At 41.3% G+C, this 24,436-nt stretch overlaps 1 protein-coding gene across 9 annotated transcripts in view; it reads right to left on the reverse strand.

Moving 5' to 3' along the window:
• The window catches only part of PLEKHA1 (pleckstrin homology domain containing A1), a 63,243-nt gene that overhangs the window by 27,322 nt on the left and 11,485 nt on the right, over positions 1 to 24,436 (reverse strand). For 5 of the 9 annotated variants that reach the window (XM_008270616.4, XM_008270617.4, XM_008270614.4 and 2 more), the window contains exons 2-5: positions 18,019 to 18,179; positions 14,598 to 14,654; positions 11,553 to 11,598; positions 2,589 to 2,686 (exon numbers count right to left, since the gene is read on the reverse strand). In XM_008270616.4, the coding sequence (XP_008268838.1) occupies positions 2,589 to 2,686; positions 11,553 to 11,598; positions 14,598 to 14,654; positions 18,019 to 18,159 (342 nt within the window). In that variant the 5' untranslated portion in view covers positions 18,160 to 18,179. The remainder of the gene's footprint in view (positions 1 to 2,588; positions 2,687 to 11,552; positions 11,599 to 14,597; positions 14,655 to 18,018; positions 18,180 to 24,436) is intronic. The other 4 variants (XM_051824321.2, XM_051824323.2, XM_051824322.2 and 1 more) reach the window with 1 other exon arrangement.

Genomic DNA, 24,436 nt, shown 5'->3' on the forward strand with positions numbered 1-24,436 from the left:
CAAGATTTTTTAAAAGAATCTAACAAGGGGCTGGCACTATGGGGTAATGGGTTAAGCCAACACCTGCAACAACAGCAACCCATATGGGTAACTGGGTTCCAGTCCCAGCTGCTCCACTTCTGATCCAGCTCCCTACTAATGTGCCTGAGAAAGCAGATGATGACCCAAGTGCTTGGGCCCCTGCACCCATGTGAGAGACCCAGATAAAGCTTCAGGCTCCTGGCTTCGGCCTGGCCCAGCCCTGGCCATGACAGCCATTTGGGGAGTGAATCAGCAGATAAAAGACTTCTTTCTCTTTCTCCTTCTCCCTCTAACTCTACCTTTCAAATAAATAAAATAAACCTTTTTAAAAAAAGAATATAATTAACAAAACCTATCTTATTAAGGAATGAAAACTTCTGTCATTGTTAGGAGTTAAATGTGGATCTATCTAAAGTTAATTTTTAATAACTATAAGTAATCCTATATTCACTTTAATGTAGGCATAATCCCTTTACTGGTTAGTTCCATCTTACATATATTTGTATTTTCTAAATATGACTCACAAAAACATGAAAATGATTTACCAACAGATTTACCTTAAAAACCATAAGGACTTCATCATGTAAAATAAGGCTGCAAAAACCACAAAGACTATTTGAGTCCACACATTTTAAGACATTACTCAGTCCCTAATTGGTTTCTCCTTCATGCTAAAAAGCTTACTAGTGTTATTTAAGATTGTTTCTTATCATTAATAAATTACACACAGCAACACAAAATTCCACAAAATGATAAAAAAGCTTGAGACCATTTACCACTTTTTCCCTTAAGGCACAAAGAAACTAGTGCTGCTCATTACTGCGAACTGTGAAAGATAAACACATTCTGTAAAGTTACTAGATAGTGTCTTTCTAAAGACATTTTCAAAGGAGGGGATATTTATTAAGAGGTAAACCCTTGTAAGAATACATACTTCTGAATCAGTTAAAAACACTGCTTTTCTGAAACGGTGCGAACCTAAAGTCACTTCCGCTTCACGTACAGATCAGGTGCGGTGTGTGGGCGTTTTCCGTCATGTGGTAACAAGCTGTTCTGGTGCAGGCCCAAAAACCTGACTTAACTCTGAGAACAGCTTGGGTTCTATTAACTCTTTATTGTGCTGTGCTGTAATCAACGGATGGAAGACCTTTCTCTCTGTCTCCCTCTCTCTCACTAACTCCATCTGTAAAAAAAAAAAAAAAAAAGTGACTAACATAGCTGACTTTCAGGGGCGCCTGTTCTTGGACAGCAGGTCCTTTACGGTCCAGAAGTGACTGCACCTCATAAAAGATACACTTCAACTGACACAAAGCTCGGCCAGAACTCCTCTCAGCTTCTCTCTGGACAGTGCACCCTACGTGTGTATGGGAAACAGGAGGCCAGAACAGAAGCCACCCGCTTGCTCATCATCAGCAGTAAACGCGCAGACAAGGTTGCTCCGTGCTTTAGGAACAAAACAGCAGGGCGAGGGCTCTCTGCTCAGGAAACTCTAAGGACTGCTCGTCAGAGCGCAGGCTCAGAGCCCCAGAGACCAGACTGGGCTCCCAGCCTGGTCACTCAGCAGCTGCGAGACCTGTAAAAGGCACTCAGCCATTCTAAGAGTCTTTTCCAGATAATTTAGGTAAAACCTTCAGGCCTCACATGGTATTAATAATCAGTGAATACTGATGTCCATCAGAAAACAAAACAAAAGAAAAGCCTAGGCTGGAGCAAGAGGCTGTAGCCCTGGAAAGGAAGGAATTCAAAGAAAAGTAGCAGGTGAGGGAAGAAGTTTAGAACCCAAAACAAACCCCCAAAGGCCACATGGGAGGGGCTTCTTTCTGACACAGGCCTTCAGATTCAATTCCCAGCCTTTCACAGTCCCCTGGCCTGTTCCTATCTCCAACACCTGCCCTGTCTGTTCCAGCCATGGCTTAGAAGATCACGGGGTCTATTCCTTACCTGGCTTGAGGAGAAAAAAATACGACCCCACGGCAGAACTCCACATAGCATGTGCATTTTCCCTAGAAACATTATTGCAGAGGCAGGCGTCTGATGCAATAGTGAAGCTGCCACTTGGAACCCACAGCCCGTATGAGAGTACCTGGGTTTAAGTCCCACCTCCACCCCCAACTCCAGTTTCCTGCTAATGCACACCCTGGGAGGCAGGGGTTATAGTTCAAAGGATAGTACATGCAGACATTGAGTTCCTGGCCCATGGCTTCAGCTTGGCCCAGACTCAAGCTATTGCAGGCCTCTGGGAAGTGAACCAGCAGATGGGAGATCTGTCTCTCTAATAAATAAAAAATAAAATCTAAAAAAAAAGTGACATTATTATAAGCAGTAGATAAAATCTACAGTAATATTCATCCTTATTAGGTTCATAATAGGTTGAAAAGGTATTCATGAGCTGATTAAAGGGCCCAAAGTCACCAAATACAAAGAAATGTGTTCACACTCTGAGTACTTGCTGAGGTAAAGCTGGAGTGTGTAACCTGTTGGCAAACCGAAGAGTCAGCAGGTACACTTTTAAACTGTAAAGATTAATGCTAAACATTGAAAATTTTCCAAAAACAAAAAGCACTTACTGTAATCTTTATAGCTTTGTTCAACACATTTACCCATTCTACTAGATCCTGCTGATCATTGGCTTGTAGGAAGTATTTCCTCATTCCTGCATTCATAACTGTTCAGAGAAAAAATAAACACACAAAGATTGAACTTGTTACCTCTAAATTTGTATCTACAACAGCTGAAAAACCTTGCTAGTTTCAACATTCAGACACTCTTGGATTTGACAAAATTGGGTGGATAAAATATAATACGACTTTTACCATCCAATAACATATAGAAAATTTTTCTTTTATGGCCAAGTTTTTCATTGAATGAATAGACCACATTATATTTCATTAATCTCCAAATTATGGACACTCAGGCTATTTCCAATTTTTGAAATTGGATACAGTATCATACACATGTATTCTTTCATACAGGGTGAGAGCACTGCTATGTACTAAATTTCTTGACATAGACTTGGTTAAGTCCAAGGGAATTCACATCTAAAATTTTTACAAGTATAAGGATATTGTCTTCTCAAAAAGTTGAACCTATTTATATTTTGACCAGTAATGTAGGCTTAGTCCTCTTTCCTCTACTACCCCTTGCTAGTACTGGTTATCATCAGCTGTGATAGTTATATAGCTCTTCTTTTCAGCCCAATGGATCTCTGACATCGAGGTTAGGAGTCTCCAAACGATATTTCCTAACTTCCTTGCCAACAGGGATCACAGATCACAGACCGCATTCTGCCAACGGAAGGTCTGATGGGTGGCTGGAAGGTGGGAGTGGGAAGGAGGAGAGAATCCTTGCTGATTCTGCTCTTGATCTACCCTAACAGCAGCACACAGCTGGCTCAGTTCCAGGGCCCCATGCTCCTTACACTAGCCTTGCGGAGTTCCTTAGATTCCCATCCCTAGTGCCGGGGGCTTCTCCTCCACACCCCTGCGTTACGGTGATACTACCTCTTCCCCTCTGCTCTTTAGCCCTAGTAGTGGTAGCTGCTTCATGCAGTTGCTAATTTCTGGGTTCTTTCAACATTTTCTTTGTGCTCCTTTAGCCACTGAACATTTGGGCCCCTGTAGTCATGTGGGAAACCCAGAAGCAGCTCCTGGCTCTTAGCTTGGGCCTGGCTCAGCCCCAGTCACTGCAGCTACCTCTGCGTCTCTGTCTCTGTCTCCCTCCCTCCCTCCTGCTTCCTCTCCCTAACTCTTTCAAATAAATAAATCTTTTTTAAAAATATGACTTTCTTTGACTATTGAGACAAATTAGGCTTGTATGTTTATCTCTGTGAGCTTTGCTTATCTTCTTATATTTCTTCTAAGTTTACTTTTTATTACCTTATCTAGGCATTTACATTAATCCTGTTTTATTACAAGTACTTTTTCTTGTCTGTCACTTGTCTTTTCACTTTGCTCAGAATATTTGATCAAACAAGTATTCTATCAATCTTTTTCCTTTAATGCCTCTAAATTGCACATATTTAGGGAAATCTTTTTAGGTCAAGATAAAAAATAAACATCTTTCTTTCTGTAGCCTTTATGGATTTTCTTTATATGTAAAATGTTAATGTATTTGGAATCTTATAGAAATTCAATTTTTAAAAAGGATTTATTTATTTATTTGAAAGCCAGTTAAAGAGATGGAGGGAGAGACAGAGGGAGACAGAGATCTTCCATCTGCTGGTTCACTCCCCAGATGTCCACAATGGCCAGCAGTGGGCCAGGCCAAAGCCAGAAGCCAGCAGTTTCATCCAAGTCTCCCACGTAAGTGGCAGGGACCCAAGTACTTGGGCTATCGTCCACTGTTTTTTCCCAGGCCATCAGCAGGGAGCTAGATCAGAAGTGGAGCAGCCAGGATACAAACCAGCACTCACATGGGATGTCAGCATTGCAAACAACGGCTTTACCCACTACGCCACAATATTAGCTCCTTCAGTTTAATTTTACATACACTTACAGGGACAATCTACTTGTATAAAACATATTTGTATGTATAGTGTCTACAAAATACTACAAACAACTCTAGAATGAAAGCTATTTAAAATATAATTATACATATTTATTTTAAAAACAAGTATTCCAAGAGCTAAGGCATTGGAATAGCTACACTGTTAAAATTGTTAAATAAGAATAACATCTAAAAGTTTCCAGCAAATTTTAAATAACTTGCTAGCACCCTTCTGAATATAACTAAGAGAAGGAGGAAATGAAAGCCCTCAAGGAAAAAAACTCATTTCTCAAGCACACAAGATTTTGAAATTGGGGCTAAGATCAAGGTACTCTAAACCAGAGCTTCCTTTAATTGAGATGAGGGTCTCAGAAAGCAAGTCAAAGCATAGCTTATGAAATGCTACAAACCAACCAGTCTGGGAACCAGAGAAACTTAACACACTGTAAATCTGTTCTTTTGTATCTTTCTGGATCCTGGAGAAATTATAAATACCACAAATGAATATTAAGGTTAAGTTAGTAACCATGAGGTCATACTACATATTTATGTAGTAATTAGCCGGCGCCGCGGCTCACTAGGCTAATCCTCCGCCTAGCGGCACCGGCACCCCAGATTCTGTCCCGGTTGCCCCTCTTCCAGGCCAGCCCTCTGCTGTGGCCAGGGAGTGCAGTGGAGGATGGCCCAGGTGCTTGGGCCCTGCACCCCATGGGAGACCAGGAAAAGCACCTGGCTCCTGGCTCCTGCCATTGGATCAGCGCGGTGCGCCGGCCTCAGCACGCCAGCCGTGGTGGCCATTGGAGGGTGAACCCCTTTCTCTCTGTCTCTCTCTCTCACTGTCCACTCTGTCAAAAAAAAAAAAAATAAGTAAATATGTAGTAATTATTATTTTTCATTTCTAATAAACAGAGGGCATCCTTTCATAGCCTTTTTCTAGCTTCAGCTGAGCTCTCTTCATAATGGCTTCATCCCCTCAACATTGTTTTGAGCATTTGCTCACAATATCTGAAGAGTTTGAACAATTAAGCACGTACTAATAAACTATATCCAGCACAAAGTAAATGTTTAACATCTATTTTAAAATAATATTTAAGAATTTCTTTTAACGGAGAGGAGACAGACCTACTCCAAGAAAGGCTTTAAGCATACTCTATACTGTGAATAAAAGCTCACACACTTTAAGAACCTAAGAGGGCTAGCCAGAGCTGTGGCATAGCGGGTAAAGCTGCCACCTGCAGTGCTGGCATCCCACCGGTTTGAGTCCCGGCTGCTCCACTTCTGATCCAGCTCTCCGCTATGGCCTGGGAAAACAGGATGGTCCAAGTGCTTGGGCCCCTGCACCCGCGTGAGAGACCCAGAGGAGGCTCCTGGTACAGCTCTGGTTGCACCGGCCACTGGGGAGTAAATCAGCAAATGGAAGACCCACCCCATCTTTCTGCCTCTCCTTCTCTCTCTGTGTACCTCTAACTTTCAAATAATAAATAAATATTCAAAAAGAAAAAAAGAACTTAAGAGGAGCATAGTGATGAGGCAAAGAAATTGTCAGACCCTAAAATCAGTCAGCTCTGACTAGCTCATGCACATACAAGCAACAGCTTTATATATATATGTATATATATATGTATGTATATGTATATGTATATATAAAATTTAAACTCTGTGAGATCTTCCTCATCATGAAATGGTAATGCCACAGGCCCCTTCCTTGAAGGGTAGGATGTAAAGAAATTAGCAAGTGCTTGAGCCAGAAGAGATTTTCTTCTCCACTGCCATCAGCTGGAGACGGGCAAGAAGGAAGTACTGTGGAAAATCTAAAGCAAGCTACTAAAAAGTGGCAAGGTAGTAATAGCGGGGAAAAGGAGACAGAGGAAGGAAGAATAAAAATTTAAGCAATGATAATAATAATATTAATGATAAGCCACACCTTTAAGTTGCCATGGTTTTAAAGCAAGCGTTTTCATTGTAAAGCATGCACCCCCAGAGTTTTGTGTCCTCTCTTTCTTGTGTCCATTCCTAACTTTCAATTGAGGACTTCTTCTTTTTTTTTTTTTTTTTTTTTTTTTGACAGGCAGAGTGGACAGTGAGAGGGAGAGACAGAGAGAAAGGTCTTCCTTTGCCATTGCCGTTGGTTCACCCTCCAATGGCCGCCCGGCGCACTGCGCTGATCCGAAGCCAGGAGCCAGGTGCTTCTCCTGGTCTCCCATGCGGGTGCAGGGCCCAAGCACCTGGGCCATCCTCCACTGCACTCCCGGGCCATAGCAGAGAGCTGGCCTGGAAGAGGGGCAACCGGGACAGAATCCGGCGCCCCGACCAGGACTAGAACCTGGTGTGCCAGCGCCGCAAGGTGGAGGATTAGCCTAGTGAGCCAAGGCGCCGGCCCATTTGAGGAATTCTTTATTTCAGATGGCTACCATCATAGTGAATAAATCAAGTGGATAAAACTTGAAGCACACTCATTTAACTGTAAACAAAATTCATCTTATAACCTATAATCAGCAGGTTAGGGTTCAAATGGTAAAGAACCAGCCGGCACCGCAGCTCACTAGGCTAATCCTCCACCTGGCAGTGCCGGCACACCAGGTTCTAGTCCCGGTCGGGCCGCCGGATTCTGTCCTGGTTGCCCCTCTTCCAGGCCAGCTCTCTGCTGTGGCCAGGGAGTGCAGTGGAGGATGGCCCAAGTGCTTGGGCCCTGCACCCCATGGGAGACCAGGAGAGGCACCTGGCTCCTGCCATCGGATCAGCACGGTGCGCCGGCTGTGGCGGCCATTGGAGGGTGAAGCAACAGCAAAGGAAAACCTTTCTCTCTGTCTCTCTCTCTCTCACTGTCCACTCTGCCTGTCAAAAAAAAAAAGATAAAGAACCAAGTGGTTACAGATACTTAATCACATTTCTTTGCCAATTTTCTCCTCACTTTCTCTATACTTTCCCTTGATAAGGTATCTAATTTTCTTATTTCCCTCGTATTACTATCTTTGCCTTTGTTCTACTTTTAGATTTCTTTTCATTGCATTTTCACATTGTCTCATATCCCTTTACTTTTTTTTTTTTTTTTTTTTTTTTGACAGGCAGAGTGGACAGTGAGAGAGAGAAAGAAAGGTCTTCCTTTGCCGTTGATTCACCCTCCAATGGCCGCCGCAGCCAGCATGCCACGGCTGGCGCACCGGGCTGATCCGAAGCCAGGAGCCAGGTGCTTCTCCTGGTCTCCCATTGGGTGCAGGGCCCAAGCACTTGGGCCATCCTCCACTGCACTCCCTGGCCACAGCAGAGAGCTGGCCTGGAAGAGGGGCAACCGGGACAGAATCCGGCACCCCGACCGGGACTAGAACCCGGTGTGCTGGCACCACAAGGCAGAGGATTAGCCTAGTGAGCTGCAGCGCCGGCTCCCTTTACTTATTTGATAGGTACATCTCCTCAAATCCTAAGTAATGGGGCTGGCGCTGTGGCATAGCGAGTAAAGCCACCCCCTTCAATGCCGGCATCCCATATGGGCACCGGTTCAAGTCCCAGCTCCTCCACTTCTGATCCAGCTCTCTGCTATGGCCTGGGAAAGCAGCAGAAGATGGTCCAAGTCCTTGGGTCCCTGCACCCACGTGGGAGACCTGGAAGAAGCTCCTGGCTCCTGGCTTGGGATCGGTGCAGCTCTGGCCATTGCGGCCACTTGGGGAGTGAACCAGTGACTCTGCCTTTCCTTCTTTCTCTGTGTAATTGACTTTCAAGTAAATAAACAAATCTTAATAAAAAGAATCCTAAGTAACCCTGGGCTATCTTCATATTTTAGTCAAGGTATTAAAGTGACTGATTGGAGGCTCTCCTGGGTTGCTGTGGGGCAGGTCTCACGGTACGGGGAGCTCTTATGTGGGAAACGCCCAGCGGTCAGCACCAGGGGGCTCTTCTTTAGGGTACTGTGTTCTGGGACCAGATGCAGGAAAGGACTGAATTCAATGTGCAGATGTCCATTTAATCTTCCTATTTTCAGTTTCGTGCCTTATTTCTTCCCTTCTCTGGGACCAGCATTTCCAAGTATGCAGCCTCACAGCTACTATTTCTGGAAACACCACATATCCCATTTCCTGCACGGATACGGGAAAGGTGGTGCCTAAGCCAGATGGGGGTAGGAACTAGAGACTGTTTCTCACACAGACATTGCACAGCCCCATTCTCAGCTCTCCTCACTACTGCTGCCCCAGAAAGCGGATCTCCCAGACCTAACTAAGCCTATCCAAGTGGGATGGGGCAGACCACGGAGACGGTCACTCCTCCCGGACCACTCCACTCTGCTCAGTTCCTCCACTCCTCCACCCTCTCTCCTTCCATCTTCATACACAGAGGTTACACATGTTTGCCACTTTCACAAAGATGGTTTGAGTGCTTCTTGTTCTCTGTTTTGGGGCAAGCTGAGAGGAGATATGTCACACTTTAAATGGAAGGTGTAGTTTCATTTTAGAAGTCAATGCCCCTTTCTCTAAAGGCGAGCCTTCTGTGAATCTTTACTTCTGCTAGCAGCAGATGACTAATAAACTATTCACAGACCAATAAATGACCAAACTTAACCTTTGATTTCAACTAAAACTACCTACTCTAAATAGTTATAAATGTCAAATCTATTATGCATATAATTTTGAATTTTTTGACAGGCAGAGTGGACAGCGAGAGAGAGAGAGAGAGAAAGGTCTTCCTTTGCCATTGGTTCACCCTCCAATGGCTGGCGTGGCCGGCGCACTGCGCTGATCCGAAGCCAGGAGCCAGGTGCTTATCCTGGTCTCCCATGTGGGTGCAGGGCCCAAGCACCTGGGCCATCCTCCACTGCACTCCCGGGCCACAGCAGAGAGCTGGCCTGGAAGAGGGGCAACCGGGACAGAATCCGGCGTCCCGACCGGGACTAGAACCCGGTGTGCCGGCGCCGCAAGGCGGAGGATTAGCCTAGTGAACTGTGGCTTTGGCCATATTATGTGTATAATTAATTCTTCAAAGTGTAAGCTTGAGGTTTTGTAGAAAACAGTATTATAGATGATAGAATAAAATGTGAATTTAGGATTCGCAAAGGTTCTGAAAGTGAAAAGATATATTAGGCTTTCTAAACATGGTAAAGAGGATATGAGGTGGACTTGATACACAAATAGTCCTAACAGGGATGTAATATAAGATAATATTTACATAAATTGAAAGCATGTTGGCAATTATGGAATACCATTATATAATGAGTCAAATCATTTGTTCTAGCTTAAACTAATTACCACATGTAACTTACTCCAGTCCTTTCTGGATTTATTCATAGGCTAGGCCTAGGGCTAGAACAGAGATTAAAATTCATGCTATGGTGAGCATTCAGAATTAGGTTATCTGCTTGAGATGCTCATGGCAGGAGATGTAGGAGGCAATTTCCAAGTCAAATAATAATATAATGGCCACAAGGAAGAAATTTATGGAAAATGGTAGGAAGGCAGATCCCATGGGGTCAAAACCACATTCACAGACTTAATCCTGTGTGAATGCTTAGTTGTGGTGGTTAGAATGCAATTCAAGATGTGCTGAAAATATACTAGCTATTAGGGTAGAATTAGGTTGACTATTATCAGGTTAAAACCAAAGCTGACTGATTGGAAGTCAACTGTACTGATTTGTCAAAAGTACGTGAAATACATGTATTTTAAATGCAATCAAAAAGAAAAAACTAAACACTAAGTTCTCTCATTGACTTGCTGCTAATGACCTTTCACTCCCTTTCCCTCTGCGGTTTGCCATCCTTCCTTTCTCCCATTCTACCTCCCCAATCCAAGTCTTCAGTAGTCTAGGAGAGCAGAAGCCACGTACCCAATCTGTTTAAAGACTCTCCTACTCATCCAAACCAACCCCTTTCACCGACGTCTCTTTTCAGAGGATCTCTACTTTCTTTCCTCCCATTTTCAAAAGAATAAAATGCTCTGTCAACACCCTAACTTTCTCTTTTTTACTCTCTAGCCTCCCTGTGCTCCCTCCAGTGTCATCGAGTGGTGCACTGCACACATGGCACACTCCTCCCCACTGACTCCGGCCATGTGCTTCTCTCACCTTTTCCCCCAGTGGTAAAGGATTTGGGAGTCTATCTGTCCTCTAACTAAAGTGTCTCTGCACCCACAATGGCTCCGCTACTTCTGAGCTCTTCCATAAGAATGTGAAATTCTGAGTCCAGGAAGCAGCATTTGAGACACCAATGGGACACCTCCACAGCCTATCAGAGTGCCTGGTTTGAGTCTGGCTCCACTTTTAATCCAGCTTCCTGTTAATGCCCACCATAGGAAGGCATCATATGATGGCAACAAGTACTTGGGTCCCTGCCACCCACATGGGAGACCTGGATTGAGTTCCTGGCTCTTGGCCTTGATCTGGCCCAGTCCTGGCTATTATAAACATTTTGAGGAATGAGCTAGCTAATGGAAAACCCTTCTCTTTGCCTGTAAAATAAAATGAAAATAAATAAACACTTTAAAAGAAGAACAGCTGGATGTTACTCCTTGGGCTTCTCTAAGGTTGCACTCCCCTTTATCTATCAGTGGTGTAAGTACACCTGTAATTTTCTAAAGCCCTTTAAGGACAGCCATGCTCATTCATTTCATGATCCAGAGGCACCCATAACACCTGCTGCATACAGCAGGCATCTCCTAAACATTTGCCAAACAAGTTAACCCAATACCTTCAACTGCTCCTGCCCCCAAACTGTAAATTTCTCACTTTCCACAAGCTGAGGCCAAATCCTTTTCATTACTTATAGATTTCATATGGAATAATATAAGGTAAAAAGGTAAAAATTAACTAAAATCTTGCTGGAGGTTACCAGCATATGTGCTGCAGTAACAGCTACATATGGGTCAAGGGAGAAGGCTGGAACCAGTTTGTGTAGAGGGAATAAAGTTTTATATCCTCGTGTGAGTAACAGTTACAAGAGAGTTCATCTTAAAGTAATTCATTAAGTCATAAGTTTATTTTGTGCAATTTTTTGTGACTGTTTTCTAATATGATTTAAATGTATCAGTCTAATTGTAAAGGGGTAATAGAAACTGGCAACTTACCAAAACAGAACTCAGCCTTTGGCCTTAGCTTAGTTGCATCGCTAACCTAAGAAGAAAAAGAGAGATGAGTTACTCCTTCCTATGCTACTATAATCAATCTCAAATACTGTACAAACTCCCACATTTAGTTTCCTAATAATCACACGTGTAGCATAGAGATCTCATATTAAACTTCAAAGGCAACTGATAAAGAATAGCAGATTAAATACAGGATCTATGTCCCAATTTTTAGAAACTTAAGAAATACAATACTTCCATGTTTTCTTTAAGCAAACTTGTTCTTTCTTCAAAAGAAGTGTGAAGAGGATGAAAGTAAACCTTGGGCTTTATGGCACATATTAAGAACTTTTAGTTTAACACAACCCCCAATGCCCTCAATGAATACAGAAACTATAAATTCTCTCAAATTGCCTATTTCTCAGTTAGCTGTGAACTGCAAGTGAAAATGGTGGTGGGCAAAGAGAAGACTGTGTATAAAATTCAAAATCAAGAAAGCACAGGCTATGAAGGAAATCAAAATGGTATCTAATCTCCTCTTGAAAAGGAAATACCTTAGGATAATGAGGCCACTGTATTAAACACAACACATGGCTCATCCTAGAAGGCGAAGCAACTAGCCAACTTGGTTGTTGCCATCCCTATAATTAAAGTAGTTCTCGAAAGCCCATCCACGTTATTGTCATGCTGTTGTCCAGTGACAGAACTCACAACCGAAGCATCTGCTGTGTACCTTCACAAGGAATTCTATATCTGGGGTTCCTGAATGATCTCAGCTACAAATTCACAACTGAATCACACTGAAGTTTGCTTCAGGAATAAATTCTGAGAAAAAACATGATATGTCTAAAGTAGAGTCCAAACTGCAATTCAAACTCCAGTGAGCTATAGGAGAGACAAAAGCTAACAGAACTACACAGAAGAATGATTCATTAAGATTTATTTATTTATTTCAGGGCCAGCGCCGTGGCACAGTAGGTTAATCCTCGACCTGCAGTGCCGGCCTCCCATATGGGCGCTGGTTCTAGTCCTGGCTGCTCTACTTCCAAGCCAGCTCTCTGCTATGGCCTGGGAAAGTAATAAAAGATGGCCCAAGTGCTTGGGCCCCTGCACCTGCGTGGGAGACTAGAAAGAAGCTTCTGGCTTCAGACTGGCACAGCTCCGGCCATCTGGGGAGTGAACCAGAGAAAGGAAGACCTTTCTATCTCTTCCTCTCACTGTCTTGTAACTCTACCTCTCAAATAAATAAATAAAATCTTAAAAAAAAAAAAAGATTTATTTATTTATTTGAAAGAGTTACAAAGAGAGAGGAAGCCAGAGAGAGAGAGAGAGAGAGATCGATCTTCCATCCACTGGTTCACTCCCCAAATGACCTCAATGGCTGGGGCTGGGCCAGCCCAAAGCCAGGAATCAGGAGTTTCTTCCGGATCTTGGGAGCAGGGTCCCAAGCACTTGGGCTGTCCTCTGCTGCTTTCTCAGGTGCATTAGCAGGGAGCTGGATAGGATGTGGAGCAGCCAGGAATCCATATGCGATGCCAGCAGCAGGCGGCAGCTTTACTTGCTACACCAGAGTGCGGGCCCCATAATTACATTTTAAAAGGAGAGCAATGGAGCAGGGGAAAGGGGCTGGCTGGTCAGTCATCCTGCCTGTTTCACTAAGTTAACATGCTTTCTTTCAAGAAAGAACTCTCAACTTCAAAAAGACCAATATTTAACTGAACAGATATAGGCAGATGGGTAATCGCTCTATCAATTGCTTGTTCTAATAAAACAGGCCATCCCACATCACTGTGTTCAAAGTTCTACTTGTACTATAGGCAATCAAGCAAAATGGGAGTCCAAAGTTTATTTTACAATGGAATTATGTGCTTCCTAATAATACTCTCTAGAGAACTGAAGCTGAAAGCTATCTAACACATTTTTAAAATGTCTTAATTTATAAAAACTCTTGAGGTACATACTTAAACAATATCTATCGTTTGTAAAATTACATAATTTGACTTTTAACAGAAAATATTTTCTTTTAAATATGCAATCTTTACTGTTCAGGGACTAATTTTTGGGAAGGACTCAACGATAATCACAATTATAATACTAATAACAAAGTATTTTATGCATAAAAGAAAGTATCATCTTCTACACAGAGGCACATCTGTAGTAGATTCTATTGAAGTAATCTACTTTTGTCAGTCAACCCCAAGATATACACAATCATGTACACATATAAATAACATTGTATTATTTTCTGCATTGTATACTTAGTTATCACAAATATTCAATGCTTTTATGTAAAACATAACAAAACCCACAAGTTAGCAGCTTAATGTCTCAGTTTCCAAAGCACTAATAAAGCAAGGCAAAAAGCTACCTGATCAATATAAAATTTTGGAAAATAAAAGAAAAATAGCATTGCAAGAATGCCAGGAAAAAAATGGTGGAAACAAAGTAAAAAGAGGGAAAAATCATCCTTTCAACATGAAGATGGTTCACATTTCCCTCAAAATAAAACAAAGAAACAAAATGTGAAAGGCAATGGGATTCAGAAGTTAGAAAAAGTCTAAATGAACACAATACGGACTTAGAAAAGTCTTCTCCAGAATTTCTTAAGACAGAGTCTAATCCTTAACCGATGTATCCCTTTTCTGCTATTCACACATCTAATTATAAAAGAAAATGCTCATTTGTCATATACTTTATAGAAAACTAGAAGTGAGGCATCTGAAAGTTCCCAACACAAAGAAATGACAAATGGTCAAGGAAAGGAAAATGCGAATTAGCTTGATTTGATCCCTATACATTGCAACTAAGAATTCTCACACTGCACCCAATAAATATGTACAATTATCATGGACCAACTTTTGTAAAGTTCATGTTGACTTCTGCAACTTGCCACGTGCTGTAAATTAAATTGACACACATCTTACCAGTATAAAGAACTTCCAATGCATAATAATCAGATGCTATTTTCACGATAGGAACCTGAACTCCCTCTCCTTTTCAAAGAGATTTTAATTCATACATGAATATAAAACAATGTAAAAAGACTACCTTTGAAATGTAGGTAAGTTTAATGGCTCCAACACGTGATGATCCAGAGGGTAGGTTCTGGAAATAAATTATTAATAAACAATTACAATCCAATATTATAAATTTATTTCATTATATAGTAGTCTATGATACTAAAACATTTAAGAAATTATGTTTTTAAATGTCACCTTTTACAAATCAACTTTTTTCAGTGCAAGCATTTACTAGTTCTGAAATTGTCAATAACTTGGATAACAAAACTGAACTTTACTCCATTAACATATATTCTATAACTAAAATGTTATTTTTATTATTGTAGATAAACTAATATTCATCTTCTTGAGCTTAAAAAGCTTTAAACCAGATCAGATTTTGTTCCTGAAAGCAATACTGTACTGAGTATTCCTATATAAATGGCTGAAAGATAAAGAATATTCAGAATGCCCAGTTTTTATAGACTACTATGAATGCTGTCAGTTCCACTGGAAAAACTATGTCTCAAAATCTGTTACTTGACAATGAACAAGAAATAATTCATTAATACGACATTTAAGACAAAAATAAAAAGCCATTTGTTATTTATGCATTCCTGAACTCATTACGTCAAATACTTTTCTAAGTCTCTTCAAATTCACTTCCTAGTACATCTGCTTAATTATTTAATTCTCCACCACCACCAGTCTCCTCAACAAAACACAAAAAGCCCCACAGTGATCCCTAGAATGCACTGGATGGATTCTAAACTAATAGAGGCAAGGAAGGCAGCACACTAAGAGGAGGAGGCAGCTCCTCAGGAGCAGGGCTGTGACCAGTGTCACTGCAGTTCTGCACCCCAACATAAGCAGTGAGGTGCAGTCACATGAAACTCACTTCTCAGTAATGCAAAAGTTGCACACTGAAATTTCAAATTATCCGACCTAACAATCTTAGCAATACGTAGTACTAAAGTCTTAATAAACAGGTACTGTCCTGACTTTAACAGATCAGCAGCTGCACCAGAAAGCACATGTGAAGACACAGAAAAGTCCAGGAACTCAAATAGCAAACGTTTTACTACTTTTTTTATCTGAAATGTCATACACTTAAAAGTGACATAAAGTTGGTATTAACAGCTAATACACCAGTTGGCAGAATCAAGACTATAAAAGATTCTTATAAACTAGAAAATGAAGATAGAAGCAGTAAGAAAAAAAACTGGAAAAAAAGGTTTAAAAGTTTGACCTATATCTAGAAAAACCAACGTACTAATTATAGTAGACAAGTCTGGCTTGAAAAAAGTTCATGTGAAAAAGACCACAAACTTCAGCAGTAACCTCTGTGCTATGGCCTAAGGAAACGACTCTCCAAACACGTTCTCTGCATGTCTGTGCCACACTACACACTGAGCACTGGAATACCGGCTTCCACATCTCTAGGCCAAACTTCCTAGTCAATTTCAAATGATACTATTTCCATGAAAATGTCAACTCCCCCTGCTAGCTATAATTAATATATTCTAAGCTTATAATTTCATTCAGTGTAACAAATATATTCTACTTTTTACATTTAGTTCTCTTAAGTGGGAAGGACTGATAATAGGAGGAATTATGAGAACAATCTATTATATATGAAAATAGAAAAATAGCCAAATAAGGAGTTTTTAAAAAAATTCAGGAGAAATCATATATAAGTGAACAGTATGTGAAGAGGGAGTACAAAAGCAGAATAGCGCAATGGCTCCTGAGAACAGGAACTGGAACCTAGTGTGTGGTAACTAAGGGAATCAGGAAGAACTAAGCAGTCTCTACCTTGGGAAACCAGAGTTTGTGAGGGGACTGTGTCCAAATAAAGACAGTCGTTAAAAAGAGGAATATGACTTTTTATTTATTTTTGAAAGGCAGTGTGACAGAGAGAGGAGGAGAGGCAGAGACAAAGATATCTTCCATCTACTTGTTCACTTCCCAAACGCCCACAAAAGCCAGGGCTGGGCCAGACCAAGGCCCAGAGCCTGGAACTTCAAGCAAGTCTCCAAATAATGAGGCCATAACCCACTGCTTTCCCAGGCACATTAGCCAGGAGGTAAAGCAGAAGCAGAAAAGCCAGCACTCAGATACAAGATGTAGGCATCACAAGTGGTAGCTTAACTTGCTGTGCCACATGCTGGACCCTATTCATTTATTTTTAAAAGTAAACATGAATTTTGGTTTCTGCAGACCTGTTGTTTCTCTCACTGACTCTGGACAAATAAACACAGGTAATAATCATGTAGTGGCACAGCTAGGTGGTTACCACCCAGGAAAGTTGGTCACACCCAGAGACAAGGCAGTAAAACAGGCTCTCAACGAGCTCTACAAGGGCAGCGAGAGTAGACAGTTCCTACAAGACAAGTCTCATACAAATTATCCTCCAAAAGTTGAAAGGTTATCTGTGAATAATGGACTAAACATATTTTATAGAGAATCAGAGGCAAAAGTAGGATTGATGGGTAGAAAACATAAGGAACTAGATTTTGGCTCACAGAAAAAAATTACAACTGAAGTGGTCCCAAATACAAGAAATACTTCTTAGTAATGTGTAGTTCAAATAAGAACCAAAATAAAGCCCAGAGATAGATGAGTTTCTTACATGAAGTGGGGGATGAATTAATACTAAGGTTTCTTATAATTCCAATTCCATTTAAACATATATATAGCATACACGATCTTATCTAACCTAGTGAAGAATACTGGACTAGTTAGCAGAGGATCTACTTCCTGCTCTGTGAGACATGATGGAACCTCCTACAAGTCCATGCTCTTCCATCGCTCACCTGCACAAACACACCAGACAGAAGTCTGCTAGTGCTTTACATACACATCTCCATTTTCAACTTTTTTTAACCAATTTTTATTTGAAATAAAGTTTCACAAGTAGATGAAGTTTAAAAATACTTGACATGTGATCTCTAATCTTAGGTCCATCAAAGATCATAAAACTAGGATTCTGGCTTTTAATTCATGACATTTATTCCAGTGATTTGCAAGACAAAAAAAAAAAAAAGGCAAGAGCACTCAGTTCATGGATGTCCTCACAATGACACTCAAGTCTAACAAGATGAAAAACCTACACACTTACATGTGCAAAAGTATCAAGTAGTTCATCAAAACCTAACAGTCTGTATCCTAAATATAGTATCAAATCCAAATGAGTTAAGAATTTTCTATCAGAGATAGCATTTCCCTCTCAATAAGCGAAAAATACACATCCAGACATGAGTGTTTATCAAAACCCAGTTTCACCTTCCAAAATTCAAAGACACTGGGATTGGGAACCAGGGCAAGGGGAATACAGCCAGAGGAAGTAAATCTAAATATACAAGTACATGGTTTAAGAAGACAATCCTAAAACTTGTATAGTATATCAAACACTTTAACAAATAAAACTCTCATATGCTCTTGAAAGGTAACCTTCAGAGTTTACAAACCTGTGGATTATCCATGTACCATACAAAGCTATCTTCTCTGGTATCCAGTATGAAGTACCTTCGAAGAAATTTCCCACTGTTTTCATTTTCTTCAATGTCGAGAAAACCACAGATGCGATTCTGACGATCCACATAAGGCATCTCTGGGCTTGAACATTACACTGTAAAATACAAACATCACTAGTAAGCTCCCTATGAAGAAGCACAGTGCTCCTCAGTGAACCTTAAGATCAAGTCTGCACTATGGTACAGTGTGTTCCTCTTCCCAACATTAGGTGGAGCGAGTTAACATGAATTCACACCAATTTGAAGAATGAGCGAGAATCACTTTTGAAATTAGGTTTATAATGAGTAACTATTCACTGAGACAGGGACAAAGGGGAGCTACTCACCTCAGGTGAACAATTTACTTTCTCCCTAACATAAACCCAGTCAGGTTAGATATCCAAATTTCAATTTCCTCACTTACCAATCAAGGTAATCTTTCAGACTGCTTCAGAATAATCCACAAAATAACAACTAATGATTACTGATCACTTCCTGTATGCTAGTTTCTGTGCAAGCTCTTCTTTATGCAAAATCTCATTTAATCTTCACAACACCCTGTGAGAAGGCATCACTGCCCGCATTTCCCAGATGAGGAATGTAGCACTGAGAAAGAAGTGACTCACCAAGATTACAGAACTAGCAAGGAAAGAATTAAAACGTGAACGCAGATTCGAGAGTTCAAATCTTAAGGTCTGTCTCTCTAAAACCCTTTGAACTATTAAAACTGAAGTAAACAGAATAAATTAAGCTAACATAATGGAAAGAGATATGATGTACCTTCTGAGAGAAGACACATCATCTATGAAGTGAACATATAAAAATACTTTTATCTAAATCTGATCAAGTTACTAGATTTCCCCTACATCCAACTACCAATTTATAGCTAACACAGAACACAGAGGCCAATATTAAACTACACCACAGGACTCAATCAGCAAAGGCTGTGGGAAATAAAAGAACAACCCAGTTTCTTCAGCCAACAAATTAGTATAGGAGAAAAAAATACCAACTTACATGGTATTGCCATGATAGACATAGACCAAGTGAAGAGAATTGAAAGCCCAGAAATAAATCCATATACCCATGGCCAACTGATTTTCAATAGGGTATTAACACCATTCAATGGGGAAAGGAATGAGGTACTAATAGATGTTATAATCTGAACAAGCCTCAAAAATATGCCAACTGGAAAAAGCCAGTAACAAGTCAAACACTGTATGACCCTATTTATATGAAAGATGTAGAATAGATAAATCCAGAAAAACAGAAATTAAGACTGGTGTTTGCCAGGAGAGGGTGAAATAGGGAATGACTACTTAATAGATATGGATGAGGAAATGTGGTTGCACAACATCGTGAATATATTAAATGCCACCAAATTCTATATATTAGAATGGCTAATAATGGCTAACCAGCTAATTTCACTTCAATTTAAACAAAATTAACCTAGAGGATACTTTACTGTTACTTACTATGCAGTTTCTACAGTGACAATATTTATCTCGGTTCTTAGTTTCTTAGTTTGAAACAGCAGACCAGATAAATTATCTACTTGCAAAGATTCGGTCTTGGAATGGTCACTCTGGGAGAAGTCAGATGCACCACAGGAAAGAAGTCTAACTGCCTCGAGACTGCCATGTTGTATAAACGCAGCCAGTCCCATGGAGAAGCAGTGTGGAGAGGGGCGATCAGCCCACATCCACCTACCTATCCCAGCCATCTAGCAGAGGAGTGAACAGCTACCTCAACCATGAAGTCCAAGAAAGTCTTCAGACGGCTCTGGCCCTGCTGCTGCCAGACTACAACTGCACAAGAGATCCCCGAAGGGCACTACCTAGATAGGTTCTACCCAGATGGGCCCAGCCAATTCAGTAAATAGTAAGCAAAGTAATAGTAAGTAAGTAAACTGCTGCCACACACACACACACACACACACACACACACATTTTGAAGCACATACCACATAAATACAATACCAAGTATTGCTTATCTGAAATGATTGGAAACAGAAGTGTTTCAACTTTTGGAGTTTTTCCTATTTTAGAATATCTGCATAGGCTTTACTGGCTGAGCATCCCTAATCCAAAATTCTGAAATCTGATATTTTTAACTCACTTTTGACCAAAGAAACATATCTGAGCTCAAAAAGTTTTTGAAATCAGAGTATTTCAGATTTTGAATTTTTGGGGTTAAGAATACTGAAACTGGGGCCTGCACTGTGGCACAGTAGGTTAAAGACCTGGCCTGCAGTGCAGCCATCCCATATGGGCGCTGGTTTGAGTCCCAGCTGCTCCACTTCCAATCCAGTTCCCTGCTAATGCACCTGAGAAAGCATTAGGGGATGGCCCAAGCTCATGGGCCCCTGCACCCAGAGAAGGCTTCTGGCTCCTGGCTTCAGATCACCCAGCTTCAGCTGCTGCTGCCACTTGGAGAGTGAACCAGTGGATGGAAGACCTCTCTCTGTAACTTTTTCAAATAAATAAAATAAATCTTAAAAAAAAAAATTAAACTATATAAAGTACTCATGGAATTTTATAAACATTATTTTTTGGTTTAATACTAGAGATATATATACTATATATATACATACTATAGATATAGTATATATATATATATACTAGCTATTCAAAAATTAAAACATATTTTTAAGTAAATCACAGATAAAAGATATTATATATAATACATATAATATATATTATATATACTATATATTATATATACTATATATATAGTATATATACTAGCTATTCAAAAATTAAAACATTTTTAAGTAAATCACAGATGAAAGAAATCAAGAGAGAAATTAGAAAGCAGGGTTAACTGATAAAAAATTTTAAAAAGTCAACATTTGGAGCCACAGTTGTGGCAGTTAGTTAAGCTGTCATCTGAGACACGAACATCCCTATGACAGCTGGTTCAAGTCCTGGCTGCTCCACCTCTGATCCAATCTGGCTTCTTGCTGATATATGGAAAAGCAATGGAACATAGCCCAAGTACCTGGGCCCCTGATTCCACATGGAGACCTAGATAGAGTTCTAGGTTCCTGCCTTTGGCCTGGCCCAGCCCTGGTCATTGCAGCCATTTGGGGAGTGAACCAGTAGATGGAAGATCGATCTATATTTCTCTGTCTCTCTCCTTCTCCCCTCTGCCTTTCTTCAACTGTACCTTTCAAATAAATAATTTTTTTAAAAGTCAAAATTTTTAGATGCAGCCAAAGAAATTTTTACAAGGAAATTTATAGCTCTGAAACGCTCTTATTAGCAAGGCAGGTCTAAAATCAATGATGTAAATCTTCTCCTTAAAAAACTAGAAAAAGGGGACTGGTGTTGCGCTGTAATGGGTAAAGCCGTTGCCTGTGCCACTGGCATCCCATATGGCACCAATTCCTGTCCTGGTGCTCCATTTCCCATTCAACTCCCTGCTAATGTGCTTGAGAAAGCAACAGAAGACGGCCCAAGTACTTGGATTCCTGGACCTACATAGGAGACCAGGAAGAAGCTCCTGGCCTCGGACCAGCCCAGCTCCATCTGCTGCGGCCATTTGGGGAGAGAACCAGCAGAAGATCAATCTCTCTCCTTCCTCTTTCTCTGCAACTCTGCCTTTCAGGTAAATAAACCTTGAAAAAAAAAAAAAGCTAGAAAAAGAAAAGTAAACCTAAAGTCGGAATAAATATTAGGAAAGAATTTAATGAAATAGAAAACAAATAAAGTTAGCCAAAGTCAAAAGCTACATCAAAAAGATCAACAAAATTGATGTATCTATAGCTATGTGGACAATATAAAAGAAAGAAGACAAATTATCAATACTTGGAATTACAGAAAGGATATCACTGGACATCCTACAGTGGATAATAATACAGGGCTTATTAGCATTGTGGCATAGTAGGTTAAGACTCTGTCTGACGCTGGCATCATGCCATACAAGCGCCTATTCAAGTTTGGGCTGCTCCATTTTTGATCCAACTCCCTGCTAATGTGCCTGGGAAAGAAGTGGAAGATTGGTCCAAGTATTTGGTCCTCCGCCACCACATGGGAGACCCAGATGAAGCTCCTGGCTTCAGCCTGGCCAGTGCTGGCTGTTACAGCCATCTGGGGAGTAACCAGCAGATGAAGATTGATCTCCCTCTCTCTCTAGCTCTGAGTTTCAAAATAAATAAGAATAGGGGATGGTGCTGTGGCGTAGCAGGTAAAGCCTCCACCTACAGTACCAGCATCCCATATGGGAGCCAGTTCAAGTCCTGGCTGCTCTACTTCCAATCTAGCTCTCTGCTATGGCCTGGGAAAGCAGTAGAAGATGGCCCATGTCCTTGGGCCCCTGCACCCACTGGGAGACCTGGAAAAAGCTCCTGGCTCCAGGCTTTGCATCAGCACAGCTCTGGCTGTTTTGGCCATCTGGGGAGTGAACCAGCAGGTGGAAGAATTCTCTCTCTGCCTCTCCTTCTCTCTCTGTGTATATCTAACTTTCAAATAAATAAATAAATCTTAAAAAAAAAAAAAGTAAGAATAATATAGGGGCCGGTTCTGTGGTATAGTGGGCTAAGCCTCCACCTGCAACATCGGCATCCCATATGGGCACTGGTTCTAGTCCTGACTGTTCCTCTTCTGATCCAGCTCTCTGCTGTGGCCTCGGAGAATAGCAGAAGATGGCCCAAGTGCTTGGGCCCCCGCACCTGCGTGGGAGACCTATAAGAAGCTCTTGGCTCCTGGTTCAGATCAGCCCAGCTCCAGCCATTGCTGCCATTTGGGGAGTAAACCAGCCAATGGAAGATCTTTCTCTGTCTCTCCCTCTGTCTATAACTCTACCTCTCAAGTAAATAAATAAAATCTTTAAAACTCCTTAAAAATATATATCTTTAAAAAAGTATAATATAAAAAACTATGCAGCTGGCGCCACAGCTCACTAGGCTAATCCACCACCTGCGGTGCCGGCACCCCGGGTTCTAGTCCCGGTCGGGGCGCCAGATTCTGTCCCAGTTGTTCCTCTTCCAGTCCAGCTCTCTGCTGTGGCCTGTGAAGGCAGTGGAGGATGGTCCAAATGCTTGGACCCTGCACCCACATGGGAGACCAGGAAGAAGCACCTGGCTTCTGGCTTCAGATCGGTGCAATGCGCTGGCCGCGACCGGCCACAACACGCCTGCCGTAGCGGCCACTTGGGGGTGAACCAATGGAAAAAGGAAGACCTCTCTCTCTCTCTCTCACTAACTCTGCCTGTCAAATTAAAAAAAAAAAAAAAAAAAAAAAGAAAAGAAAAGAAAAAAGAAACAAAAACTATGCAAACAAATTTGATAACAGAGAGGAAAGGGACAAATTCTTTGAAAAAACTCACATGATAAGAAAATCTGAATTGCCCTGTATATTCTAAAGCAGTGGAATTCATCACTAAAACCTTCCCAAAATGAAAAGTGCAGTCCAAAAATTTTCATATGTGAACTGCATTCATCACTTAAGGAAAAGAAATAATAAACCCTCTGAGTAAATAAGAGAGCAGTTTCTAACATGTTTAATGAGACAAACACTACCCAAACACCAAAGTCTACCAAAAGTATTACCAAAAAAAAAAAAAAAAAAAATACAATACAATACCCCTTATAAACAAAGAAAGGAAAGTTCCTAACAGAATGTTATCAAATTAAATCCACAGTATATCACTGATTAATAATTATCCCAATGGGGCTGGCATTGTGACTAGTGGGTTAAACCACCACCTGCAACACTGGCATCCTATATGGGTACCAGTTCATGTACTGGCTGCTCTACTTTCTTTCTTCTTTTTTTTAAAAAAAGATGTATTTTATTTGAAAGGCAGAGTTACAGGTAAAGAGGGAGAGAGGGAGAGAGGGGGAGAGAGGGGGAGAGAGGGGGAGAGAGGGGGAGAGGGGGAGAGGGAGGGAGGGAGGGAAGGAGAGAGAGGGAGGGAAGGAGAGAGAGGGAGGGAGGGAGGGAGGGGGAGAAGGAGAGGTCTGCCATCTACTTGTTCACTCCCTAGATGGCTGCAATGGCCAGAGCCATGCAGATCTGAAGCCAGGAGCTTCTTCTGGGTCTCCCATGTGGGTGCAGGGGCCCAAGGACTTGAGCCATCTTCTACTGCTTTCCCAGGCTGTAGCAGAAAGCTAGATTTGAAGTGGAGCAGCCGGGACTTGAACCAGTGCCAATATGGGATGCCGGCACTGTAGGCAGTGGCTTTACCTGCTATGCCTCAGCGCCAGCCCCTGTTCCACTTCCAATCCAGCTCCCTGCTAATGTGCCTAGGAAAGCAGCAGAAGATGGCACAAGAAAATAGAGGAGAAAGTTTTTACAACTATGTGGGTACACGGAAATTTCGTAGGTGAGACACAAAAAGCCTGAATCATGTAATGATTGATATGTATCAA

Source organism: Oryctolagus cuniculus, chromosome 15 (assembly GCF_964237555.1).
Source record: "Oryctolagus cuniculus chromosome 15, mOryCun1.1, whole genome shotgun sequence".
Lineage (NCBI taxonomy): Eukaryota > Metazoa > Chordata > Mammalia > Lagomorpha > Leporidae > Oryctolagus > Oryctolagus cuniculus.